At 35.0% G+C, this 24,136-nt stretch overlaps 1 protein-coding gene across 2 annotated transcripts in view; it reads right to left on the bottom strand.

The window, feature by feature from the left end:
* Positions 1-1,452: 1,452 nt before the first annotated feature.
* LOC121375822 (FRAS1-related extracellular matrix protein 1-like) overlaps positions 1,453-24,136 on the bottom strand; it is a 135,982-nt gene continuing 113,298 nt past the window's right edge. For both annotated transcript variants that reach the window (XM_041503482.1, XM_041503481.1), the window contains exons 7-12: positions 21,975-22,124; positions 19,764-19,879; positions 12,212-12,490; positions 9,178-9,328; positions 5,648-5,818; positions 1,453-3,961 (exon numbers count right to left, since the gene is read on the bottom strand). In XM_041503482.1, coding sequence (XP_041359416.1) covers positions 3,654-3,961; positions 5,648-5,818; positions 9,178-9,328; positions 12,212-12,490; positions 19,764-19,879; positions 21,975-22,124 — 1,175 coding nt within the window. In that variant the 3' untranslated portion in view covers positions 1,453-3,653. The remainder of the gene's footprint in view (positions 3,962-5,647; positions 5,819-9,177; positions 9,329-12,211; positions 12,491-19,763; positions 19,880-21,974; positions 22,125-24,136) is intronic.

Below are 24,136 nucleotides of genomic sequence, written 5' to 3'. Positions count from 1 at the left end.
AATAATATTATAAACATTATATAATTGTGTGTATGAATACACAAACCACTGGCTGCCTAATACACTATAGCTTAAACCATATATTACACTGTGGCTACACATTTCATACTGTAAGGCTATATACCATACTTGGGTGTAGTATTCACAGCCACTATGGCATTGTGTCACACAGAGATTATGTATCACTGTGTCTGGTTAGATACTGCTCTCGAACTATACAGTTTATGAAAACTAACGGTATGCATACAATTTAGCATGCAATGCTTACAAACTTGTCTGTGCTTAGATAAATATGCAAAAAAATTATTTGCTGCACATACTTAGTTTTCATAAATATTTTGGCTAACTGAATTTGATTTATTACTTTGTACATATAGTAATTTCATATCAATTTTAACACACACAGAGCAAAAATATTTACCAAAGTACAAGAATTTGACCAACTAGTGTTGGGTTAATAGGTTGAAGGTACGTGTTTCGTTTTACTTTGCATTGATGAAAGTAAGATTAAAAAACCTAAATTGAATGTATACCAATCACACCCATTTAAAAAAACTGAAGAGCACATAAAGACAGAACCGAGTGAATAACAATCTTGCGACCACATGTTGTTAAATTATTACAACACATTGTCAGACTAATTAAAGTAATGCAAAATGCTATAAAAATGTAACAAATCCTTTATTATTTAAGAATTGAACGCAATTATTTTTTGGTTCATGTATGAACCGAAAAAACGTAGAGTTTCATACAAAAGTGTGCACATCGTTTTTTCGGTTCATACTTGCATGAACCAAAAAATAATTGCGTTCAATTTTAAATCATATAATTAAATTTTTATGCATACTTTAACAATACATAAGTGAATTTATTTTGTTTAGCTTTAAATATACCTGTAGTACTGTTGGTGTAAACTTCATTGATACTTATGTCGTGTAAGAATGCAAACATTCATTCACTGTTATTTGAATCAGGTGATTTTTGTAATTTTGATAAGCGACCCCATTTTCTCTAGCTGCTGTGCTGTGTATGGATCTTTTAGTTATATTCGTGTTTAGTTTATATTTTATGAAAGTGAATGAAGGGAACGTGTCTTAACATTTATGCTGTCGGTGGAACCATTTAATTTTCGCGAACAGCTGTAGAACATCGCTTATAAGTTACAGGCATGAAGCTTTCTACATGATTTCTTTGGCCACCGGCAGACTCTCATGTCATGATTAGTGAAGAGGTTGTTTTTTTGGGGGGTTTTTTAAATCAATGCGTAAGAATCTACATGTCTACTCTGCTATAGCATTTTCCATTAATTTATCGTATACATTTTTTTTAAAATGTTTTTGTAGCTTTCACATGTGTTTTCTTAAAAATATCTAAATATAGTTGCCTGAATAATCCAGCTTGTTGCACAAAAGTAGTGCGAGTCAGTGTGTGGCTTAAATTTGTTTTGGTTCATCGAGATAAGAACGAAAAAAAGTAAGCACCTCTGGACCAATCAGATTGCCGTAAAGTGTATAGACGAAAAGGAAATTTAATAATATATATATAACTGTAATTAATTAACAAAATGTTACTTTATACTCATATAAAAGAATACTGAAAGAAATTAACTTCACCTAAGTTTGTACAAAGTTGTTTTGTTTACGTGAAATACTGTATTAATAAACAAAATGTGTAACTAACATTACCATGTAAAGATTTTTGTTCTGAATTACTATTTTGAAGTTTGACATGCCATGAAATTCTGATATTTGTATCAAATTAATTCTAAACAGAATGCTTATATTTAAAACAGATAATTTTGTTAAGGAGTTTGACAAATATCCTCTGGCATATGAACAAAAATAGTGGTACCTGCACATAAAATATATTTTTTGAATGACTAAATATTTCTCTACATCCATATTAATTTAAATACCAAGTTTAAATGTAATTACTTTAATCATAATATATATTTTTATTTTAAAATCTCAAAACAATGGTTCTATATTACAACTTTGAACCAACTTCCAAAAATGACCCTGGTAGGCAAAACCTAAAATATTAACTGAAACAAAAAACAAAGATGCTACATATAGTGACAAAATACATATTACAAACATTCAATAAAATTTCTATATTAAATTACACATCCAGTTATTTACAAGTTGCTACTCCTACAAGTTTTATCACAATAGGACAATATATTTACATCTGTTGGAGCAACCAAGTGATGATCCAGTTGTGACAGTACTACATTTCATAGGCTTGGTGCTGCCCACTCAGTCTCTCCACTCCACAAATTGTAGTCTCAGTTACTTGTTGTACATGCCCCAATCCCACCACACCTTTATATAAACCAGTAATTATAATATAGACGTAATTCATTATTTTAACGATCTGCAAAAACCTTAGCCACTGACAAATGTTCCTCAAATCAGCAGCCCACTGTTGTGACTGAATAAAGTGAAAGCTATACATGTGCATTATATTTTACAAGCCTTTCAAAGATTAAATCCCATCCGACATTATATCTGTGCATTAATTCATTACTCCCCGTCTGTGGGCCCATTGGGCTATTTCTCGTTCCAACCAGTGCACCACAACTGGTATATCAAAGGCCGTGTCATGTGCTATTCTGTCTGGGGTGGTGCATATAAAAGATCCTTTGCTACTAATGAAAAAATGTAGCGGCTTTCCTCTATAAGACTATAATATTGTCAAATTACCAAATATTTGACATCCAATAGCCGATGATTAATAAAAATTCATTACTCAGATCATTTGACAGCACTCAATCCACCAGTTATATTTATAAAGGTATTTCACTGCAGCTGGAAATGTGTTTCAACAAAAGATTTATTATTCACAATACTAGTGAAACATGACATGAAGTTTTATAAATATAGAATACTAAATGAGCATACCATTCATACCATTTTTATGAAACAAGTGAACAGTTTTTGGTATATAATGAGCAAAAGCGAGTCAGATACCAACACTGTTCACGAGTTTACAAAAAATGGTACGACAGGCAAGCTAGTTTAGTATTTTATTTATTACAAACCAACTGTCGAGACCTACTACACGTTATTTTTCTATGAATTGGGTCAGCAAGTGATCTACGTCAAGTTCAGGTCACACCAATATTACACTTGTTAGATATTGAGTGATTGTTATGACATGAGCAATATCTTACACTGGTGTGTAATAATGGTGATTATTTACTATTTAAATGCTGACTTCATTTTCTTACATTACTGGCATTCAGGAAACTGACTCAAAATTAAAACGATACTGAAAAGTTCTATACTATCAAATTCCAGATTAGGCTCTGACAAATAAAAAATACAATATTTTGTTGCCATTAAAAATAATAAAAGATCATTTTCGGAGACAAATGTTTCCAAAGTTGGTAGATCTACTATTGTTTGCTATCTATATCTAAAATTAATACTGCACATCAACTGTTTTCACAAGTGAACATCTTGTTTCACAGATTATAGTAGTCAGTTTGCAGCATGTAACATACTGTACAGTTGAGAGTGCACTGTATAGTCTAGACAGTCCTGTTCACACAACACAGTGAAATGTTACTGCTTCTTGCAGAACAAGATTGAGCTAGTCAAACTAAAGTGATGACAATGTTTCTCATCTACAGAGAGTGTGAGTCATCTCTACCCAAAGAAAAATGCTCCAGTGTGCTCTTTCTTGTTTCTGCGAACGTGGCGCCTGGAAGGACCCTTCCGTGGCCGTTTCTTCGACTGTTGCCAAAACTGTCCTTTTGCACTGAGTTCACAGATAAACTTGGCCCTATATTTGTCACAGTGCTTGTTCCTCCACTTGTAGCGTTTCTTAACCACCACACAGTTCTTCTTGTGTAGCATGCGCTTTACTCGGGGCCGGCCGCCCTTCCAGTTGGTGAACGTCACCACGTCTCCAGAGATAAACTTCCACACACCGGTCTCCCACTTGTCATTCAGTCCTGCAAAACAGGCAGATACACCTTTAATATGTAACAGTTGGCCTATATGAGTCATTAATAATCACTAGCTATATAGTCTCAAATACACCTTTAATATATAACAGTTAGCCTGCACAAGTCACTGGTAATCACTAGCTATAATTTTATTATCTTATTACAATAATTTTATTGTGTTATTATCTCATGATTTAATTTTTTTTTATTACCTTGCCACACACTAATTATTGCACACATAGTCCAAAAGCTACGAAGTGAAATACATTCTAGCGTGAAATAAAGTTGGTTTAACAGCAATTGTAATGAAGTATTAAAGTAATATTTGAATGAATGAATGAATGTTTAGCACAAAAATACACATCAGCTATTGGGTAAGGTAAGTATATGAAATTATTATATACATAGCAATAGAATATATAGATCTACAGAAACCATAAAAGTAATATTCAGTGAAAAGTCTTGTGTTTTAGCTACATTGGAAATATAGAAATCATATTTATAGTTTTGTGAACATTAATGAATCAATTATCTCCCTTGTAAATTATTACAAATTTAAGTTTGATGATACCGGCCTCAGTGGCGTCGTGGTTATGCTATCAGACATAAGTCTGGTAGGTACAGAGTTCGCGGCCCGCTGCCAGCTCCCACCCAAAGTGATTTTTAACGACTCAATGGGTAGGTGTAAGGCCACTACACCCTCTTCTCTCTCACTAACCACTAACAATTGGCAACTAACCCGCTGTCCTGGACAAACAGCCCAGATAGCTGAGGTTTATGCCCAGGACAGCGTGCTTGAACCTTAATTGGATATAAGCACAGAAATAAGTTAAAATGAATGAGTTTGATGATTACCAATGCATCTGGTTGTATTTGACAAAATAGAAGTAATTTAAACAACTGTACCTAGAGAAATGGATATGAAGTGCAATTACAATAAAATATCTAAAACTGATTGAATTCGAAGATAAATAATGAGCACACAATGTCCTGTCATTGAATGTAAGTTTTGTGTTTGTGGGTTTTTTGGGAGGATCATTTTGTCAGATACAAGTATGTTTGCACAGTGGTATTAAGTAATTATTAATTTAATACTTAAATAAAGATACTTTTTATTTATATTTCTCATAAAAATTCCATGGTCAAGTAAATTTTCAACAAAAGTTCAACCAGAAGAAATATATCATGGCATTATGTGTTTTCGATAGGATCAGCGAAAGACATTAACAAAAAAAGTGAAAGATATTGTCAAAAACTAGGAAAGATAAATTAAAATTAATTCTGGGAATTTAATAGATTCCAAAAAATTTCTGTTACCAAATATATCATTTTTCGTCAGCTTCAGATGATCACACACCACCAAAATGTTCACATTGAGTAGCAAGGTCCTTCTTTTAAAACAAATTAATGCATCAAATATGTATGGTCAATTTATGCAGGCACAGCACAATACTACTTCTTCCTTCCTGCACCACCTGTTGGAAGACTGCCACTCTCCCAGGACTAGCGTGACAGAATGAAGCTTGTTTGTGACTGTACCGTCCCAATCATCTTGCCAAGTCAAAATGATGTTCACTGTAGGGGACACAACACGGACACGGGGTAAATTCAAAGCAGACTTGGCAGCAACATCTGGCTTTTCATTGCCCTTCAACTAATATTCATGTACTCTACAAATCATAGATTACTAACCAATCCAAAACGATTTCTTGCCCGCCTGCTCTCCAAGCCATCTGAGATGCTTCATGGACTGGACACTTGAGATGTGACCCTTGTAGGAACTGTAACACAGCTTCTCAGCATCGTCCCATGACAAGCGGTCGTTGATAAACCTGTAACACCGTCCGTCATACTCATTCCAACCTAAAATTTAGGAGATGATTCATTTAAATAAGATATCTATTCATCTATTTCTCTATCCCCAAAAAGCAACATCATATCATTGTTATATTCTGTCTATTCATCTGTCTGTCTGTTGCCCAGCTCCTCCCTGCCTCTATCTCTTGACTCCGCAAACCCCCCAAATTGCCCATCTATCCATGCAGTCATCAGTACCGGTAATCAAATATTCGTTTGTAACACTTTGTAGCTGTTTGGCAGTAATGCTAATATGAAAACATTTTGTTATCCAGATTCAGGCATTTTTGTTTAATTCAGGCAAAAACCAGCCTGCGGCCCCCCCCCCCCGTACAAAAATGGGAGTCCATACACCTATGCAGTTTCCTTTTTAAGCTTATTCATTAATGTTTTGTTGTGAAAACTGAAAATTATGAACCAGTAATGTATAAAAGACCACAGAAATCTTGGAATAAGTTAAACACTTAATGAGACCTTGACCTTCATATCAATTTATTTTATTAATGTATCTGGCATTAGAATTTGTCGTGTTTACACTGTTTACTGCATTTTAGGAGCCGCCAGGACACTTTGTGCAATTCCGAGTAGATCTCAAAATGCTATTATAGGGGAGCAAGGTGTGGGCTACTACAAACAACCCTGATTGGTGTTTCTTCCATTTTGCTTGTACCAAGCAAACTGGTAGTCTCATGGTTTATCATACCCTCAGCCCACTCGGTCGTTGTACGTCCCCTCGCAGTTACCCTCTTTTGGCTCCAGCAGGTTGCCATGCCTGATATATGCTGAAAACATGAGTGTCAGTGATATTTATGTGGCTGAAACATGTGTTTGTATCCACATCACCGATGTTTACTTGGCTGAAACATGTTTGTATGCACATCACTGATGTTTACATGGCTAAAACATGTTTGTATGCACATCACTGATGTTTACATGGCTGAAACATGTTTATATGCACATACCTGATGTTTACTTGGCTGAAACATGTTTGTATCCACATCCCTGATGTTTACTTGGCTGAAACATGTTTGTATCCACATCCCTGATGTTTACTTGGCTGAAACATGTTTGTATGCACATCCCTGATGTTTACTTGGCTGAAACATGTTTGTATGCACATCCCTGATGTTTACTTGGCTGAAACATGTTTGTATGCACATCACTGATGTTTACTTGGCTGAAACATGTCTGTATGCACATCACTGATGTTTACATGGCTGAAACATGTTTGTATGCACATCACTGATGTTTACTTGGCTGAAACATGTTTGTATGCACATCACTGATGTTTACTTGGCTGAAACATGTTTGTATGCACATCACTGATGTTTACTTGGCTAAAACATGTTTGTATGCACATCACTGATGTTTACTTGGCTGAAAAATGTTTGTATGCACATCACTGATGTTTATGTTGATTGAAACATGTTTGTATGCACATATCACTGATGTTTATCTAGCTGAAACATGTTTGTATTCACGTCGCTGATGTTTACATGGCTGAAACATGTTTGTATTCACGTTGCTGATGTTTATGTTGATTGAAACACATCACTGATATAAACCTGGCTGAAACATGTATTTGTATGCACATGTACGTCAGTGATGTTTAATTGGCTGAAACAGGCCTTTCCCCAGAATTATTTTAAGGCGCTTACATTTTTAGCATCAGTTTACCACAAATCAAGCCCAAAATAAGTGGGTTAAAACAATTAGGTGTTTGCCTTCAATCCAGCAAATCATGTTTTTATTTTAAATTTAAATTTAAATTTAAATTATTATATTATATTATATTATTTATTTTATATTTCTTTAATTATTTTTAATTTAATTTATATTATATTATAATTATTATTTTATGTTTATTATGTCAGCATTCTGTTAAGACTGGGCAGTGTTCTCATTAGGTGAAAGTTAAAGGTGGGCAGTTGAGCGACTCCGACCTCCCCCCAATCCCCCTCATCCTTCCTAGTAAATCAAGCAAAAAAAAATCCACTAAAAATATTTTAAAGCTTGGTTACTGTATGTCGTGTGTTAGTTGACTATGGATAGGCCTACCCTTTATTTAGCCCCTCAGTATCTGGTACAAAAAAAGAAAGATTGGTACAATGTATTTTATGTAATTGAACTGGAGATAATGTCAGTGTCATGCACAGGTGTATTCATTTTGGTGAACCCATTAGTTTTAATATTATATTCAAGATATCTAAAAAAAAAAATCTTTTGTTTTGTAATATGATTCCCATATGTGGGATAACACTGTTCTGACCTTTTTATTTCTATTTTGTTCAAATGAATCAATCGCTTTGATATCACTGGCTAATAAAAGTAGTATAAAGGTTATGTAAATATTATTAGACACAACTTCCCGGTGGTGTTTTTATAAGCGGTCATATCCCTAACAAACAAAAAAAGTTTCTAATCTTTTATTAAGAATTACTGAATAAACAAATGACAATAAGTAAAAATAATGAGTTACAACAAATTAAATCTACAACTGATGACAAAATATCAGAAGACAGTGAATGGGCACAAAACACAGAACGACCGTTCTGATTACGTGTCATATTTGGCACCAAATAAGTGTTTTTTCAGGCGGAAATGACCGACATGATCAAAATAAAATAAATGTTTTTATTGCTGAAATAAAATATAACTTTTCTTGTGTGTATTAAACAGACAAAAAAAAAGAAAAGAAAAAGAGAGACTGGTATTGAACATAATAAAAAAAGACAGGTATTGGTTATAATAACCAAGTTTTTATCAAAGTTTTTGTACTCGCCGAAGTCTGTTTCCTTTAATGTTTTCAGTGTGTTTTCAGCATATTATAATTATATTATTTTACAATAATCTTATTATCGCCTGTAAAGCCCGTCTTGTCACTGTAAAATATTGTTATTGTATCTTCCTCACATGCCGTTGTGCAATGGCCTGAACGTTATAAAGTTCTGTTCTGTTCTGTTCTGAGAAGGGGGTATCAGGATAGAAACAGTTGATTGAAAACTTATATGTACCTTAAAAATGTGTTTCACCTATCATTTATTCATTTAAATGGTAGTTTATTCTGGCAATTGAAATCAAGGCGTAGCGGCAATTGATTTAAGGCACTTAAACACACCATCAAAGCGCTTACTTTATGGACCAAGGCGTATCGGCCCCCTACACCTTATGGTCCTGGGGAAACCCCTGATTTGACTGATGTTTACATTGACTGAAACATATGTGTAAGTGCACATCACTGATGTCTGAAACATGTGGCTATATGCACATGTTAGTGATGTTTACCTGTCTGAAACATGCTTGTATACACATCTGTAATGTTTACCTGTCTGAAACATGTGTCTATATGCGTCAGTGATGTTTACCTGGCTGGCAGAGTCTGCTGTGTGAACTCTCATCACTGTTGGACACAGGACTCCACACCTGCCACTCGACACCGTTGCATTTGAGTAACTGCTGCGAGAACACATCAAACAGCAGCAGGTCCTTAGTGGAGCTGTTACACTTCTTATTGGACTGAAACAACAACATGCACGGCAAATAAGAAACACTTCTTACTGGACTGAAACAACAACATGCACGGCAAATAAGAAACACTTCTTACTGGACTGAAACAACAACATGCACGGCAAATAAGAAACACTTCTTATTGGACTGAAACAACAACATGCACGGCAAATAAGAAACACTTCTTACTGGACTGAAACAACAACATGCACGGCAAATAAGAAACACTTCTTACTGGACTGAAACAACAACATGCACGGCAAATAAGAAACACTTCTTACTGGACTGAAACAACAACATGCACGGCAAATAAGAAACACTTCTTACTGGACTGAAACAACAACATGCACGGCAAATAAGAAACACTTCTTACTGGACTGAAACAACAACATGCACGGCAAATAAGAAACACTTCTTACTGGACTGAAACAACAACATGCACGTCAAATAAGAAACACTTCTTACTGGAATGAAACAACAACATGCACGTCAAATAAGAAACACTTCTTACTGGACTGAAACAACAACATGCACGTCAAATAAGAAACACTTCTTACTGGACTGAAACAATAACATACACGTCAAATATGAACCAACATACACATCAAAATAAAAAACACGAATTTTTACTGGACTGAATCAATAACATACAGGTCAAATACTGGACTGAATCAATAACATACATGTCAAATAAGAAATATGTCTTACTGGACTGAAAAAAATAACATACACGTCAAATATGAAATAACATACACATCAAAATAAGAAACACTTCTTTCTGGACTGAAACCACAACATACATGTCACATGTCAGATAAGAAATACTTCTTACTAAATTAATATAATCAACACATAAATAGATACACACCTATACTCAGTGCCCAAGCATGTGTGTAAGGGTGGGGGGGGGGGGGGGTTCAGGGGTCAAATGTCCCCTGCTTCAAGCATTTTTTCTTTGTTTTCAATATATTTTCTAGACTCAACCCACATTAAAGGAGGGGACAATTATGGCATTTGGCCTGGTATGCATAGTCAACGATATATAATGCACATTATATGCTTAATATCAACAAGTATAATTGTATAGTTAATCAATAAAACACTTAAATGTGACGGCTATTATATATAACGGGCACAGCCATTTTGTACCATCCCAGTGAATATGCCCTCTGGTAAGCTGGTGGTTACATAATACCTAACGTGTCACGTCAGGAATTATTCTTCGAACTGAATAAACAAAACATACCTAATTTTTGCGGATCCATCGCAATGTTCTGTAATAATATCCATCCCAGTAAGCCAGCACCAAGTATATATTATTTTTCAATACAAAATAAACCACCATTGTCAAAGTGTTGAAATAACTGTCTTATGTTTTGTACTGAAATTAACCCACGTACTGAAATAATAATCGGAGTGTTTTCTTGGTTAATTGGTCTTTTCTTTCCTTGGCCTGTACCTGTGGTTCCTGATTGGCAGGTGTATATTTAGACGGTCCCCAGACACTGTGTCTAAACACATTAAAAAGACGTGCCTCTTTTATTAAGATCACAGGGTATTGTGTGTTAACCGCACAGACACCCCTCTAATCGTCCTGCTTTACTACTGTAAGTAATTCTGTAACACCCTTGATTAAGTAGACTTTTCCCATTTAAAATCACAAAACTGACCAATTACGTAGTCCCAAAGAAAAGAAAATTATCACTTGGGTATCGTGAGTGGTCATTTTTGCTCAAACGTAGCATACCAATAGGCCTAATAATATGCTTTTTTTTTCTTTGGATTTAAAAAAAAAAGAAAAATACTATAACTCCATTTTGTTCTATTGATGCAAATTGAAATATATTTAGTTAAATAGTTTATTATACTATCAAGTCATTTATGTTGTTTTACAAGTCAGGTTGATGAAAGTGAAGCGCCTTGTCGTAAATTAGAGTGTTTGTTTACACTGTGCATATAGGCATTGGATGGAGCTGACATCACTTCACCCAAAGCTATACCACCGGATGTCACAAAAATGAAACAAAATGGCTGCCTCCAGTTAACAGGAATAATCACGTTTTTTAATTAACTCTAAAATTGCACGTTTTTTATTTCTTAAAGTGTCAGTATGTGTTGATCGTCCGGGTATGCATCTTTCCAACACATCAGGCTCATATTTGAGTTGATCCTGCCTTTAAGTTTTCAGTTGCCACAGTAGAGCCCCCTGCATAATTTGCTGCAGATATTTGGTGGGAAGGAAAGGACCAGGTATGTTTAGAAGTGGGAGAAAGGCTAGCCACCATTTGTTAGGAGGGAAGACCTGAAATTGTTTGTTTGGATAAGATAAGGGCCAGAATAAATGTTTGGAGGTTGGGGTCAAGAGTGATACAGCAATGGCCAGTGCACTTTAATATTCTGACAATCGAGGGAATCACAATGATATCAGAACGGAGAGGGATGCAAGGCTCACATGATGCTGCCTGCAACTTTTTTTTTTAACAAACATTACACAATATTGAGTAAACAATTATGTATACATGTTTACACTAAGCTGGAAGAATTGTTTGAACACAAAGCATAAAACATGCCTGAATGCGCACTCACATTACACAAACACACTTGGTATACACATAGCATTTGAAAATCATGGTATAACAGCAAGCATAAAACTGTTTTTTTACAATAGTTGCTGATTACACTTTATACTCACACCCATTTCTGTAATGGCATGCATAAAATATAATAATGATACACCTACAGTCTTACCTTGACCGTGATTATTGATTGTGTCATAGAAACATCACTTTAAAAAAGACATGGAATTTATTTATTTATTATTTATTTATTTTATTTATTTATATATTTATTTATTTATATATCCCAAACAGAACCTATAAGTTAACAATGTACCTTGATTTGATTTCTGGCTCCTTTCTGTTTGCCGATGTTCACTGGAGCAGAGCTAGGTGTTGGACTATCCTTGTGTTTCTTCTGTGTTGCCTGGTTACGCAGCTTTTTCTTCTCTTCTTTGCTCTTCTTCTTCTTGCCTTTTCTTTTTTTTCCTTTTTTCCTTTTTTTCTTTACCGTTTCCTTCTTTGTCTTTCCTGAAGTTGCAGATGTTTTGGGCTCTGTGTTGAGGTATGTGTTTTCAAATGCATTTATAGGCAACATTTTGTTGACTCTATGGTACTGAAATTATTATAACAGCCATTCAATAATAATTTATGATCATTATTTCCTTTTTTACCAATTTATTTATACATTTCAATAAGATATATCTAGGGTGATATTTTGCATCTCAACAGAAATGGTGATTCTAATGTAACACGTAGCTTTTAAAAAAGAAAATGTTTCATTGATACAAAAGTATTATATAAGTTACAAATGTATTATAATGTTTGGTGACATTGATCAGACAATGTATGGCAAACATTGTAAAATTGTGGCTATGATGACTCGTCAAGATAGCTGCAGGAGGTAACGTTTACTAGAAAATTAAGAATGAAGCAGAAATCTGAGTATACAGCATTTGTTATTTGTGATGGAAACGAATAAATAACATACAGATATAAAAATACAGTATATATTTATAAGCTACAATTCGGCAAACTTCGTCAAAATTACTCGGATAGCTTCATTTCTTTTCAATGAACCATTCCAAATTAGGTACCAAATTACCTCATGAAAACTGCACAAACTTTATATTTTGGACTTAATTCTACGGGAAATTCAAAATTCAATAGCACCACAAGTGCCCCAGCCTGCTACCGACCCTGGTCGGGCTGCTGGTGCTCTCTTGCACTTGCCAGCATGGGCAGTCCCTCCTCCCACCTACCTCAAATCCTTTCCTATCCTGGACAGAGGAGCTGACATAGGTCAACACCTGCACCCATGACAGGCATGCACTACAACAGCTTTCTCTGATTGTGTACGTTAAGCCCTATGACATGACCTGACTTATAAAACAGGAATTTGTACCTTCAGAAGTACATCATGTGGTCCATGAGCCATGGCCCAAACTATGGCCAATGGGTACCACCTGGGGAAACAAATGCTCATAGTGATTTTTGTCAAGGCCTACATTCCTAGAGATGAAAAAGTATAATAGCATTGCAGGACTTACAGCTTTCTGTGTGTAACCACCGGTTTTGTTACCCTACCCCTATTTCCACGGCAGCTATATTTGGGGGTGACCATGCAAATAACATTGTAAAATATTTAACAAAACAATTAGGTTACAAACCTTGGCAGATAGATTCAACAATTCATACATGTTAACAATATTAAAATCTGGTAGGATCTCACATAAAAAAAAATTTGTAATGTTATAAGACACAATTTGCACAATTTTATCTTTCAGCAGAAATTTCACATAAAGGTTAGGTTCACAACGACAAATATTCCTTTTGAAGGTTCTTCTTGCAGCAGAAGCTTATTTTGACATCCAGTTAATATTTACATCCTGTAAATAAAGTTTTCTTGGAAGTGTTTCTGTGTAACTACCCTTTTTGATAACCCTACCCCCTTTTCTCAAAAGCAATATTTCAAAGGAATTGTTAACAGAATAACTAAATAAAAACATTAGAAATATTTGTTAAGATGGGCATAGGATAACTAAGGGTAGATAAAGTTGGCGGGATATAAATCTGAGATATAGAAGCAATAGTGTCATTATTTGAAGGTTAGGATCTCACATAACACTTTTCTTTTTGATGATAGGTAATGCAAATGTTTTGCCATTTTACAACAGCAATTCCAGATGAAGTTTAGGTTTACACCTTGCTCATGGCTTTATTTTACCTGATTGTTTGTTGGACACACGCATTATTTAGGTATTCCATATATAAAGTACTTGTGAAGCTATTTGCTGATGAAGTTATTGACATAAGCATTCATAGGGATTTTTATTTTTTTTATTTTTATACAAATTTTATTATTCTGTAATTTAAACCCAGTGAAGGTTTTTGTCAAATTAAAATGTACTTTGATTATATATTTATTGTTAACTGCAGGTGATAATAAAGATTAATTTTTAAAATCATATTACTGTACAAGACAGTCAAAACAATAAATTGGTGGAAATGCATACATTACTCTAATAAATTAAAAAGAAAACCATGATAAAGATGGATGCATATTTTGCAAATATCAAAATGGTGTACTACATTTTCAGAACAGTCTTCATTTGCAACCTGTCTACAAGATATTATATAGTCTTCTGGTTGATTGCATGTTATGTATGTTTTATCAAACAGTCCCTGCATAGTTGCACTTGGTGTCTTTCGATTCTGCTCTTCTTTGCATAGAACAAGAACATATATTTGCTATTCTTGGATACACTGACAGTATAACCCCTAGTATATGCAGCTCTGCAAACATTTTCATTGTCTATACAGATTCAACGATACTTGCACCAGTTTTAGGACCACATTTGTGGGAGTAATAGGACTCCAGGGTTCTCATGGAATGCAAAGCAGAAAATATAGTCTTTGTCTTCTGAGCGAAAGGCAACTTCCTTATATACCTCGATTGCAGCATGAGCTGCATGCAATTACAAGCATCAGTCAAATCTTGAAAACACAGGATAGCATACAACCTGGGATATTATTTTAATATTTGTTATTAATACACTTTGCCTTGGAGTGTATTTGTATATACTGCCTTCCTTCATTCTCTGACCAGGAAAGTAATTAAATTGGTGTTATTGTTGATCTGACTCCAAAAGGTTCTCGATTGTTTTACAATATATATGATGATGATAACTAGTTTAACGTGCCCATATACCACTAGGGTTTCGAACACGCCCATCCCGAGTCTGACCTCCGATAAGATCGGTGACCTGACTCGGGATGGAGGGGGGGGGGGGGGGCTGAAAATGGGCAGAATTTTGAAAATAGCAATTAGTAAAAAAGTTAATAGATTAAATAAAAAAAGGAAAAAGGTTACAAGCAAAAAATAAAAAAGAATTGACTGCTCGGCCGAATATTTATATAATTTGGAGCATTTTAGAAGGACAGTCCAAAATTAAATAAGAAAAAGAAGAGCGGATCGGACTATTTAATCATATTTTTAAAAAAGAATAATTTCGACATAAAATTTTGAACGCAGATCTAAAAGTTTAAAGTCCGATCGATATGTCCACGCGAGTGGCCTCGTTAAGGCCGTTTGGGTGCACAGCTTAAAGGGACGAGATGGGTTGCATCCCGTCAAGAAAACCCCTAGATTGACAGTCGATAGACGTTGAAGGTGTAGTGCTGTCCTAAAATACAGATCTTGAGAAGCCGGATCCGTCTGAACGAGAGAGAGTATCAGACTAGGGTATAGTCCAGTCGTCATGGGTTGGTATAGTGGTGCGGACGGGCCCCGACTCCGGAGGATACGAGATGGTATCACTATAAAGCAAGGTAAAGTCTAGAAAAAGAGTAGTAGGGGCCGACCCCGCTTCCTATTTCTTCTTAGAGTGGGGCGGTCAATCTTCCAGTGCTGCTAGGACAGGCTCGGACATGTAGAGACTAAACGCGAACAACTGTGGCATTCTGCAGAATGGCCGTCATACGAGTCGCAAAAAAAAAACAAGTCGACAGTCAGACGGAGAAATGACGTGGAGGCAAGGAATCTCGCTAAAAAAGAATCCAACCTGGTGGTGCAAGCTGTCGAAACGAGAAGCGTTCCAGCGTTCAATCAGTTCCAATGGCCGCATACATCCCAGTAGAAAACTTCATTTCGCTGACAAAAACAACGAAATGAAGGACCCCCAAGTTGAGCACACGAAAGCACGTGCAGTGTGCACAAGCGAAACAAACACGTCTTACCACGTGGAGCTCCAGACTGGGAATGGTGCTATGATACTCGGTTGCTTCTGTTAAGAAACTTCTTTACTTAACGATCTTTCACTGCTCTCAGTAAAAGTATCATGGTATATATCAACACCAATATCATTACATTTTGTATGGCTTCCACCTCATAATGCCTTATGCAACATTGATGTACCACCTTTAAAAACTTCACACAATCACTGTTTACTGCCTTGACCAGGTTAGTCCCATTAACAATAGTTAACATTTTTCTGTTAGACTATTTGCTCAAGTCAAAATTATCTGCAACAATAAATAAAGTTTGTTTTGTTTAACAACACCACTAGAGCACATTGCTTTATCTGCAACACGATCCATGGTAGAGGTACCAATGAATGTTAAAGTCTATCTGGAAAATTATACCTTGTGCCAGCTCAGTGATGTACTCAAACAGCAGGGTCTGCACTTGGGTTTTTGTTTTTTTTACTTGCCATTTTGGCAAGTCTTGTCAGCACTTTGACTTGCCCGTGTAATTTGTGAGTTGACCAAATTTTATTTTAAACAAAAAAATATTATACTTGGCATAGGAGATCAGTTTCGATGGGGATACACAACTCAGTTCTAAAATATATCAATGTTTATAAAGAGGTAGTTGTTATGTAAATAGCTAGCTTTTTATTACTATTTCTACACTTCAAATGAGCACTAAATTGGCTGTTATGTAGCAATGTTTCCCACATGAGCATTAAGAACTGTTGCAACAGCCATAAATATTAGCAAAATATTAGCTGTTTCGGTAGCTAAAACATTTAGTGGATTAGATTACAGCCAGAACTTTTCAAAACAAAACTGTTTTTATGTTTGCTTGTTATGCTTATTTATAAAAATGCTTATAAATAATTAAGGCATATTACAAAATGGTGTCCTCAGCAACCAATGCTAACAGATAAAAATTTTGGAACATGAATATGCTAGTATATAAAAAAAATTATGTCTTATTAGTTGCCTTAACTTGTAAATGAATGGTTATAATGGTAAAATCGTTTGGTTAAGAAATTATAAGATGCATTTGTACTTTTAATAAATATATAAACAAACTCCAAGAAAGATTATACATATCAACTGAATTATTATCAAAACTAACTTTTTGGTTGTTTTACAAACATTACATTTTGGGCATTCTGAAATAATATGCTGTAACAAATCTGCGAAATTCCGGTCGCCAGGCAGGTGACTCACGATAAGGTTTTGACTTGCCCAGTGTTTTCAATCGCAATAAAATGCTCTAATGGTCTCGTTAAACAAAACAAACAAACCTATTTTGTCATGGGATTTCTTGTTATATATAGTCACTCCCCCTTGAAGGTTGCATAACATTGTTCTTCATCAAGTGAAAGGCAGTAAGTATCCACGGAAACTGCCTTTGCAGTACAGATGTTCTCAGCAAATGCATTTAACCAACTTTGAATGAGGCTTACTACCAATACTATGAAATATATTCATCATCACTTGAAACTTTTGACCTTGGAAACTCTTTGTGATGAAATGTTGATCTGCTGTATATTTTCAGCAGCAGAATTTAGCCTTAACCCTGTTGTGACCTCTCAAGTCCTTGTATCTTTGTTCACTTTAACATAGTGGTTTTTAGGAATGAATTCAAAACTATTGTAGCCAGACATCTGATAAAAATGCTGCCAATCTGAATGAATGAATGAATAAATGAATGTTTAATGACACCCCAGCATGAAAAAATACATCGGCCATTGGGTGTCACACTAAGGTAAATGAAGTGATGAACAACATCAATATAAAAATCCAAGAGGAAAATAAAACACAGTGTACAGAAATTTGGAATAAAAGTCAGTATCACGAAGAAATTGCCAATCTGAAGGCTTTATACATGTCAGGGTGCTCATATGGAAGACTGATAATGTGCTTAATAAGCTGGTGTGTATGTGCCATAACAGAGCTTGTGAAAGCAGAGCACCATGGAATCACTGACTTAATAGCACTAAGTGCAATTTCCATATGAGATGATCGTAGAAGGCTAAGCAATGCGCATCTATGTAAGTGTGAGGCATCAAAACTGCTGAAAACTCTTCATTTCTGTGAGACAGACATTTTAATAAATCTTTCCAGAGATGCTTTAACTGTTCAAAAACTTGGCACAATGTTAGGCTGTCAAATTTCTGTCGGCATGTCTTCAACCATGCTGGGGGTTTTCTTTGGTTGACTATTTGCCCAAATAGTAAACTGTTAGACTTTTAGAACTTCATAATATACTTGTACATGGTACATGGTTGTACATCATGACGTCAAGGACTCAACTAACTACGTGTTCAGCAATAATCCTATTCCTGTATACAAACATTGAAATCATCTTCTTATGACGCCTACAGCATTATGAATTATTTCATCCTCAGATATTAATAACATAACCGTCGTTATCTCTTTGCAAACTGTTTTATTCATCAGTACGGCAATAGTTTGTAAACATAGTTTTATTCAGATATGCTCTGGTTCAAAATTTAAACTACAATCGTCGGCTCTGAATGTGATGTATTGATAGTAGGCAGGTATCTTTGAGATGGTTCATATTGAATTCTCTGGTATTCATACTAAATTCAGTTCAACTTCAGATGTTTGGATTTTCAAATTATCTATGTTTGTCTGCCATGCTATTCTCCAAATGAGGTTATTTGTTTTCAAGCAACTTCAGCTAAATCTTTGGGGTTTTGTTTTATCATTACCATAGGATATGGTCCAACACATTCACCAGAAACATAAAAGTTCAAACATTTGCTCCACCAGTGAGAGCCACCTCCAGTCTATCAATGTTGTCCCAAGCTTCATTCGTCTGTGTTAGGCTAAATGGTGGTTGAAAAATATTAAAGTGCTAACTCATGGTAGCTTCTAGTTTCATGAGACATAAAGCTACATCATTTATCTTCGTCTGAGAGTATAACACATCCTGTTATATTATTTTCAGTGTCTGAATTAGTTTAACATGTTATGAATGTTAATATTAAATTTTAGGAAACGTAAAAGCTGAATCACATACCAATGTAAACTTGAATATAACAAGTTTGTTCTTTTGCTCTTTTAAGTTGTGGAGTCAACAGTATGCCTATTTGGGTGTAGTCATGTTAGTATCTTCCATGGACTCTTTGTACAAAGATACAATTTTAAACAATAATACCTTTGTAGTTATGGTTGTATCACAAAGATAACAATAAATACATGATCAAAACAGGTTTTAAATAAATAATATAGACATAGAAAAAGTGATATGTGAGACCCTAAGCCTCAAAGGATTTCATTATTATAAACATATATGAATTCTCCAATCCATTAACATTCAAGTTTTTTTAAAATCCAAAATGCCCTGACAAATATTTTACAATGTTTGTAATATAGTCACCCTTTAGCAATTCTGTAAAAATATAACTGTTATGGAAATGGGAGTAGGGTCACAAGACAGGTAGTTACACACCGAAAGCCTTCTGTGAGTCAGCAATGCTATCATAAATGTAGGCCTTGATAAAAAATCATCAGCATTCATCCCCCCAGATGGTACCGACCGACCAATCTTGACACATGGACTATTTAGTTAACCATGTTTTCAGTAGCTCTCCTTGAAATATCTTGCTACAGATTTAAGAACTTACCGTAATTATGGTGTCCTTGTTCTCATCCAGATGGGATGGGAAAAACATGGCATTGGCATCGATGGTCAAACGGTCCATTTTCTTGGTGATCATTCCAAGGTATTGAGGACATTCACCTGTAAAACCATCTCAATTTCAAGAGTGCAAAGCACAGATGCTATGATGGAAAACTCTTCTACTAAATCCATTCATCTACAGCATGAGTGGTTATTAATTAACATAATTTATCTTTCAAGTTTTTTCAAAATGTATTAAATGAGCAAAAGTCAGTTGGATACATTGTTAAATAAAACAACAAAACAATTCAAACATCTGTTCCAACTATATTATTTACAGTGCTTGCATTTTCACAATTAACTTCATGTGTACCATCAGTAGCAATCAGTAAATGCAGTGTTAATTTTAGTGGATATGTTGGGTTTAACATGTATGTCATCATAATGGAACAGCCAATGGGATTACTTTAAATCAACTTTCAACATATGTTGTGTATCACCATGGGGTACAATAAATCTCATATGGTGTTCTCTCAAATGGGTCTGTATAAAATTATAGTACAGGTACTTGATGTTTTAAAAATAATCGGTTCTTCTGTTGTGCAGTGCCATGTTACTATAAGTATATAAAATACCCCCCAAATTCTATGGCTTGTACTCTTAAAGTAAAATGTATTGTAAAAATAAATCATCACATACATTGTACAGTAGATAGGTAAAACAGTGGGATATATAGTATAGTATTAAAAGCTATGTAATGAAATACACATGCAGCTGGAATATTTGTTTAGGTTTTTTTTAGTAGTAAGAAAATGGTGACATACTGTTTTACCCCCAGACACCAATGAGCTACAGAAAAGTATTATATCATATACACAGGTTTGTGACATACAACAAAGAGAGGTATTAAAACCTTAAGGTGAGTCATAAGTTGTTTAGTTTGTAAGAATCAAATAAAGAGTGATATTTTTACGGAAATGCTACACAACTGTAAAGTAAATACACAGTGTAGATTGTCATGCATGTTCACTGTTTATCTGTCTGTGAGTTTTCAGTAACACAGGTGTACTTTGAACACTCTGAACTCAGACCAGATGGTGGCATGATCTGACAAACATTACCAATCATGCAGCACCAGACCTAGGTGCTACTCCATTGCACTCTCACGCCACTTTTGCGAAAGAGCAAAAACAAAAACAATTAACTGATGATGTTTACATCTCTGTCCTGTGTTGATACAAGCCAGTACTTTGTTTTCTTGAATGTGGTTTTAGTTCTGAGTTGTCCAGGGTGTTATTAGTTGTGTTTTTTCTGAGAATGCTGTTCTTGTTTCATCAGTCAGTTCTTTAACTTCAATATTAAAATCCAAACAATAAAACCAGGCAATTACAGTTAAAACGTCTCCTCTACCCTCCTGATAAATGCATTAAGGTATTTTGATGTCTACAGTCATATTATTAACTGTATTAGATATTTTGTGTAAGTTTATATATGCCAGCATTTTTTTTTTTTTTTTTTTTTTTAGTATTTGTCATCTGTCTGTTCTAGTTCTCCAAATACAACATGTTGCAACTATAATATTACTATTGTTATCAATCTAAATAATAATAATAATCAACAAGTTTATCAGTAAATTTTAACTGTCACATACGTATGAAAGACACAAATTTGATATTAAATGGTAGAGGGTTTATTATTCTTGTTTGTGATCTTTGTTTAATTTACTGTCACATTCTACAGCTATTAACACTATTAACACTATTAACACTATTACTGCAATATTTTATTTTTATCAGTTTATAAATAAGAATCAGTGGTAAAAATATTAAAACAGAAGTAAAGGTAAACTGTTATAAAAGAAACAAAAACCAAGCAGGTGTTGAGTGTTGTTATTATTATTTTTTTTACAAAGACTTTGTACAGTGACAATAATATTTCTAAAAGCAAAACATATGTTATATTCACAATAGTGACTTATGACAATTTTATGTCACTGGTATTTTCAGATCATTTATACTGTATATTATATAAACATGTGTTGACTTATATTGTTAAATTTGTTTACTCACTTTTTAATAATAGTTCATGGGTGATGATGGTGTTAAAAAGAGATAAGAATAAGAAATACATTAAATCTACCAATGTGAACACGTACAACATAATATTATTATGCTGGAGGTTCAGCACAGACACACATCTTCTACAAGTCACCAACCTTGCTCTGCATTAATGATTCGGATTCTCAGTTTTCTGCGTCGACCAATCACAGCGTTCACTGGATCAGTGAGCATCACTCGGAATTTCTCATTGTTCTCCTCTAGGTTCTCGTCATTGATCGTGATGTCCCAGGTCGCACGTGATTGACCTGAAACACATAGAGAAAACAGTGAAGTCTGTCATTAATCAGAATGTCCCAGTTGACTTGATACACATAGAGAAAACAGTCAAGTCTGTCATTGATCACAATGTCCCAGTTGACTTGAAACACATAGAGAAAACAGTCAAGTCTGTCACTGATCACAATGTCCCAGTGGACTTGATACACATAGACAAAACAGTCAAGTCTGTCAGTGATCACAATGTCCCAATTGACTTGATACACATAGAGAAAACAGTCAAGTCTGTCATTGATCACAATGTCCCAGTTGACTTGATATACATAGACAAAACAGTCAAGTCTCTGTCATTAACCACAATGTCCCAGTTGACTTGATACACATAGAGAAAACAGTCAAGTCTGTCACTGATCACAATGTCCCAGTTGACCACAATGTCCCAGTTGACTTGATACACATAGACAAAACAGTCAAGTCTGTCACTGATCACAATGTCCCAGTTGACTTGATACACATAGAGAAAACAGTAAAGTCTGTCACTGATCACAATGTCCCAGTTGACTTGATACACATAGAGAAAACAGTCAAGTCTGTCATTGAACACAATGTCCCAGTTGACTTGAAACACATAGAGAAAACAGTCAAGTCTGTCATTGATCACAATGTCCCAGCTGACTTGATACACATAGACAAAACAGTCAAGTCTGTCATTGATCACAATGTCCCAGTTGACCTGAAACACATAGAGAATACAGTCAAGTCTGTCATTAATCACAATGTCCCAGTTGACTTGATACACATAGAGAAAACAGTCAAGTCTGTCATTGATCACAATGTCCCAGTTGACTTGAAACACATAGAGAAAACAGTCAAGTCTGTCATTGATCACAATGTCCCAGCTGACTTGATACACATAGACAAAACAGTCAAGTCTGTCATTGATCACAATGTCCCAGTTGACCTGAAACACATAGAGAAAACAGTCAAGTCTGTCATTAATCACAATGTCCCAGTTGACTTGATACACATAGAGAAAACAGTCAAGTCTCTGTCATTAATCACAATGTCCCAGTTGACTTGATACACATAGAGAAAACAGTCAAGTCTGTCATTGATCACAATGTCCCAGTTGACTTGAAACACATAGAGAAAACAGTCAAGTCTGTCATTGATCACAATGTCCCAGCTGACTTGATACACATAGACAAAACAGTCAAGTCTGTCATTGATCACAATGTCCCAGTTGACCTGAAACACATAGAGAAAACAGTCAAGTCTGTCATTAATCACAATGTCCCAGTTGACTTGATACACATAGAGAAAACAGTCAAGTCTCTGTCATTGATCACAATGTCCCAGTTGACTTGATACACATAGAGAAAACAGTCAAGTCTGTCATTGATCACAATGTCCCAGTTGACTTGAAACACATAGAGAAAACAGTCAAGTCTGTCATTGATAACAATGTCCCAGCTGACTTGATACACATAGAGAAAACAGTCAAGTCTGTTATTGATCATAATGTTCCAGTTGACTTGATACACATAGAGAAAACAGTCAAGTCTCTGTCATTGATCACAATGTTCCAGTTGACTTGATACACACAGAGGAAACAGTCAAGTCTGTCATTTATCACAATGACCCAGTTGACTTGATACACATAGAGAAAACAGTCAAGTCTGTCACTGATCACAATGTCCCAGTTGACTTGATACACATAGAGAAAACAGTCAAGTCTCTGTCATTGATCACAATGTCCCAGCTGACCTGATACACATAGAGAAAACAGTCAAGTCTGTCACTGATCACAATGTCCCAGCTGACTTGATACACACAGAGAAAACAGTCAAGTCTGTCATTGATCACAATGTCCCAGTTAACCTGATACACACAGAGAAAACAGTCAAGTCTCTGTCATTGATCACAATGTCCCAGTTGACTTGATACACACAGAGAAAACAGTCACATCTCTGTCATTGATCACAATGTCCCAGCTGACTTGAAATACATTAACAAAATTATCATTACTGATATTTGCAAC

This window comes from Gigantopelta aegis, chromosome 6 (genome assembly GCF_016097555.1).
Source record: "Gigantopelta aegis isolate Gae_Host chromosome 6, Gae_host_genome, whole genome shotgun sequence".
Lineage (NCBI taxonomy): Eukaryota > Metazoa > Mollusca > Gastropoda > Neomphalida > Peltospiridae > Gigantopelta > Gigantopelta aegis.
This window is presented reverse-complemented; position numbering and strand designations above follow the sequence as displayed.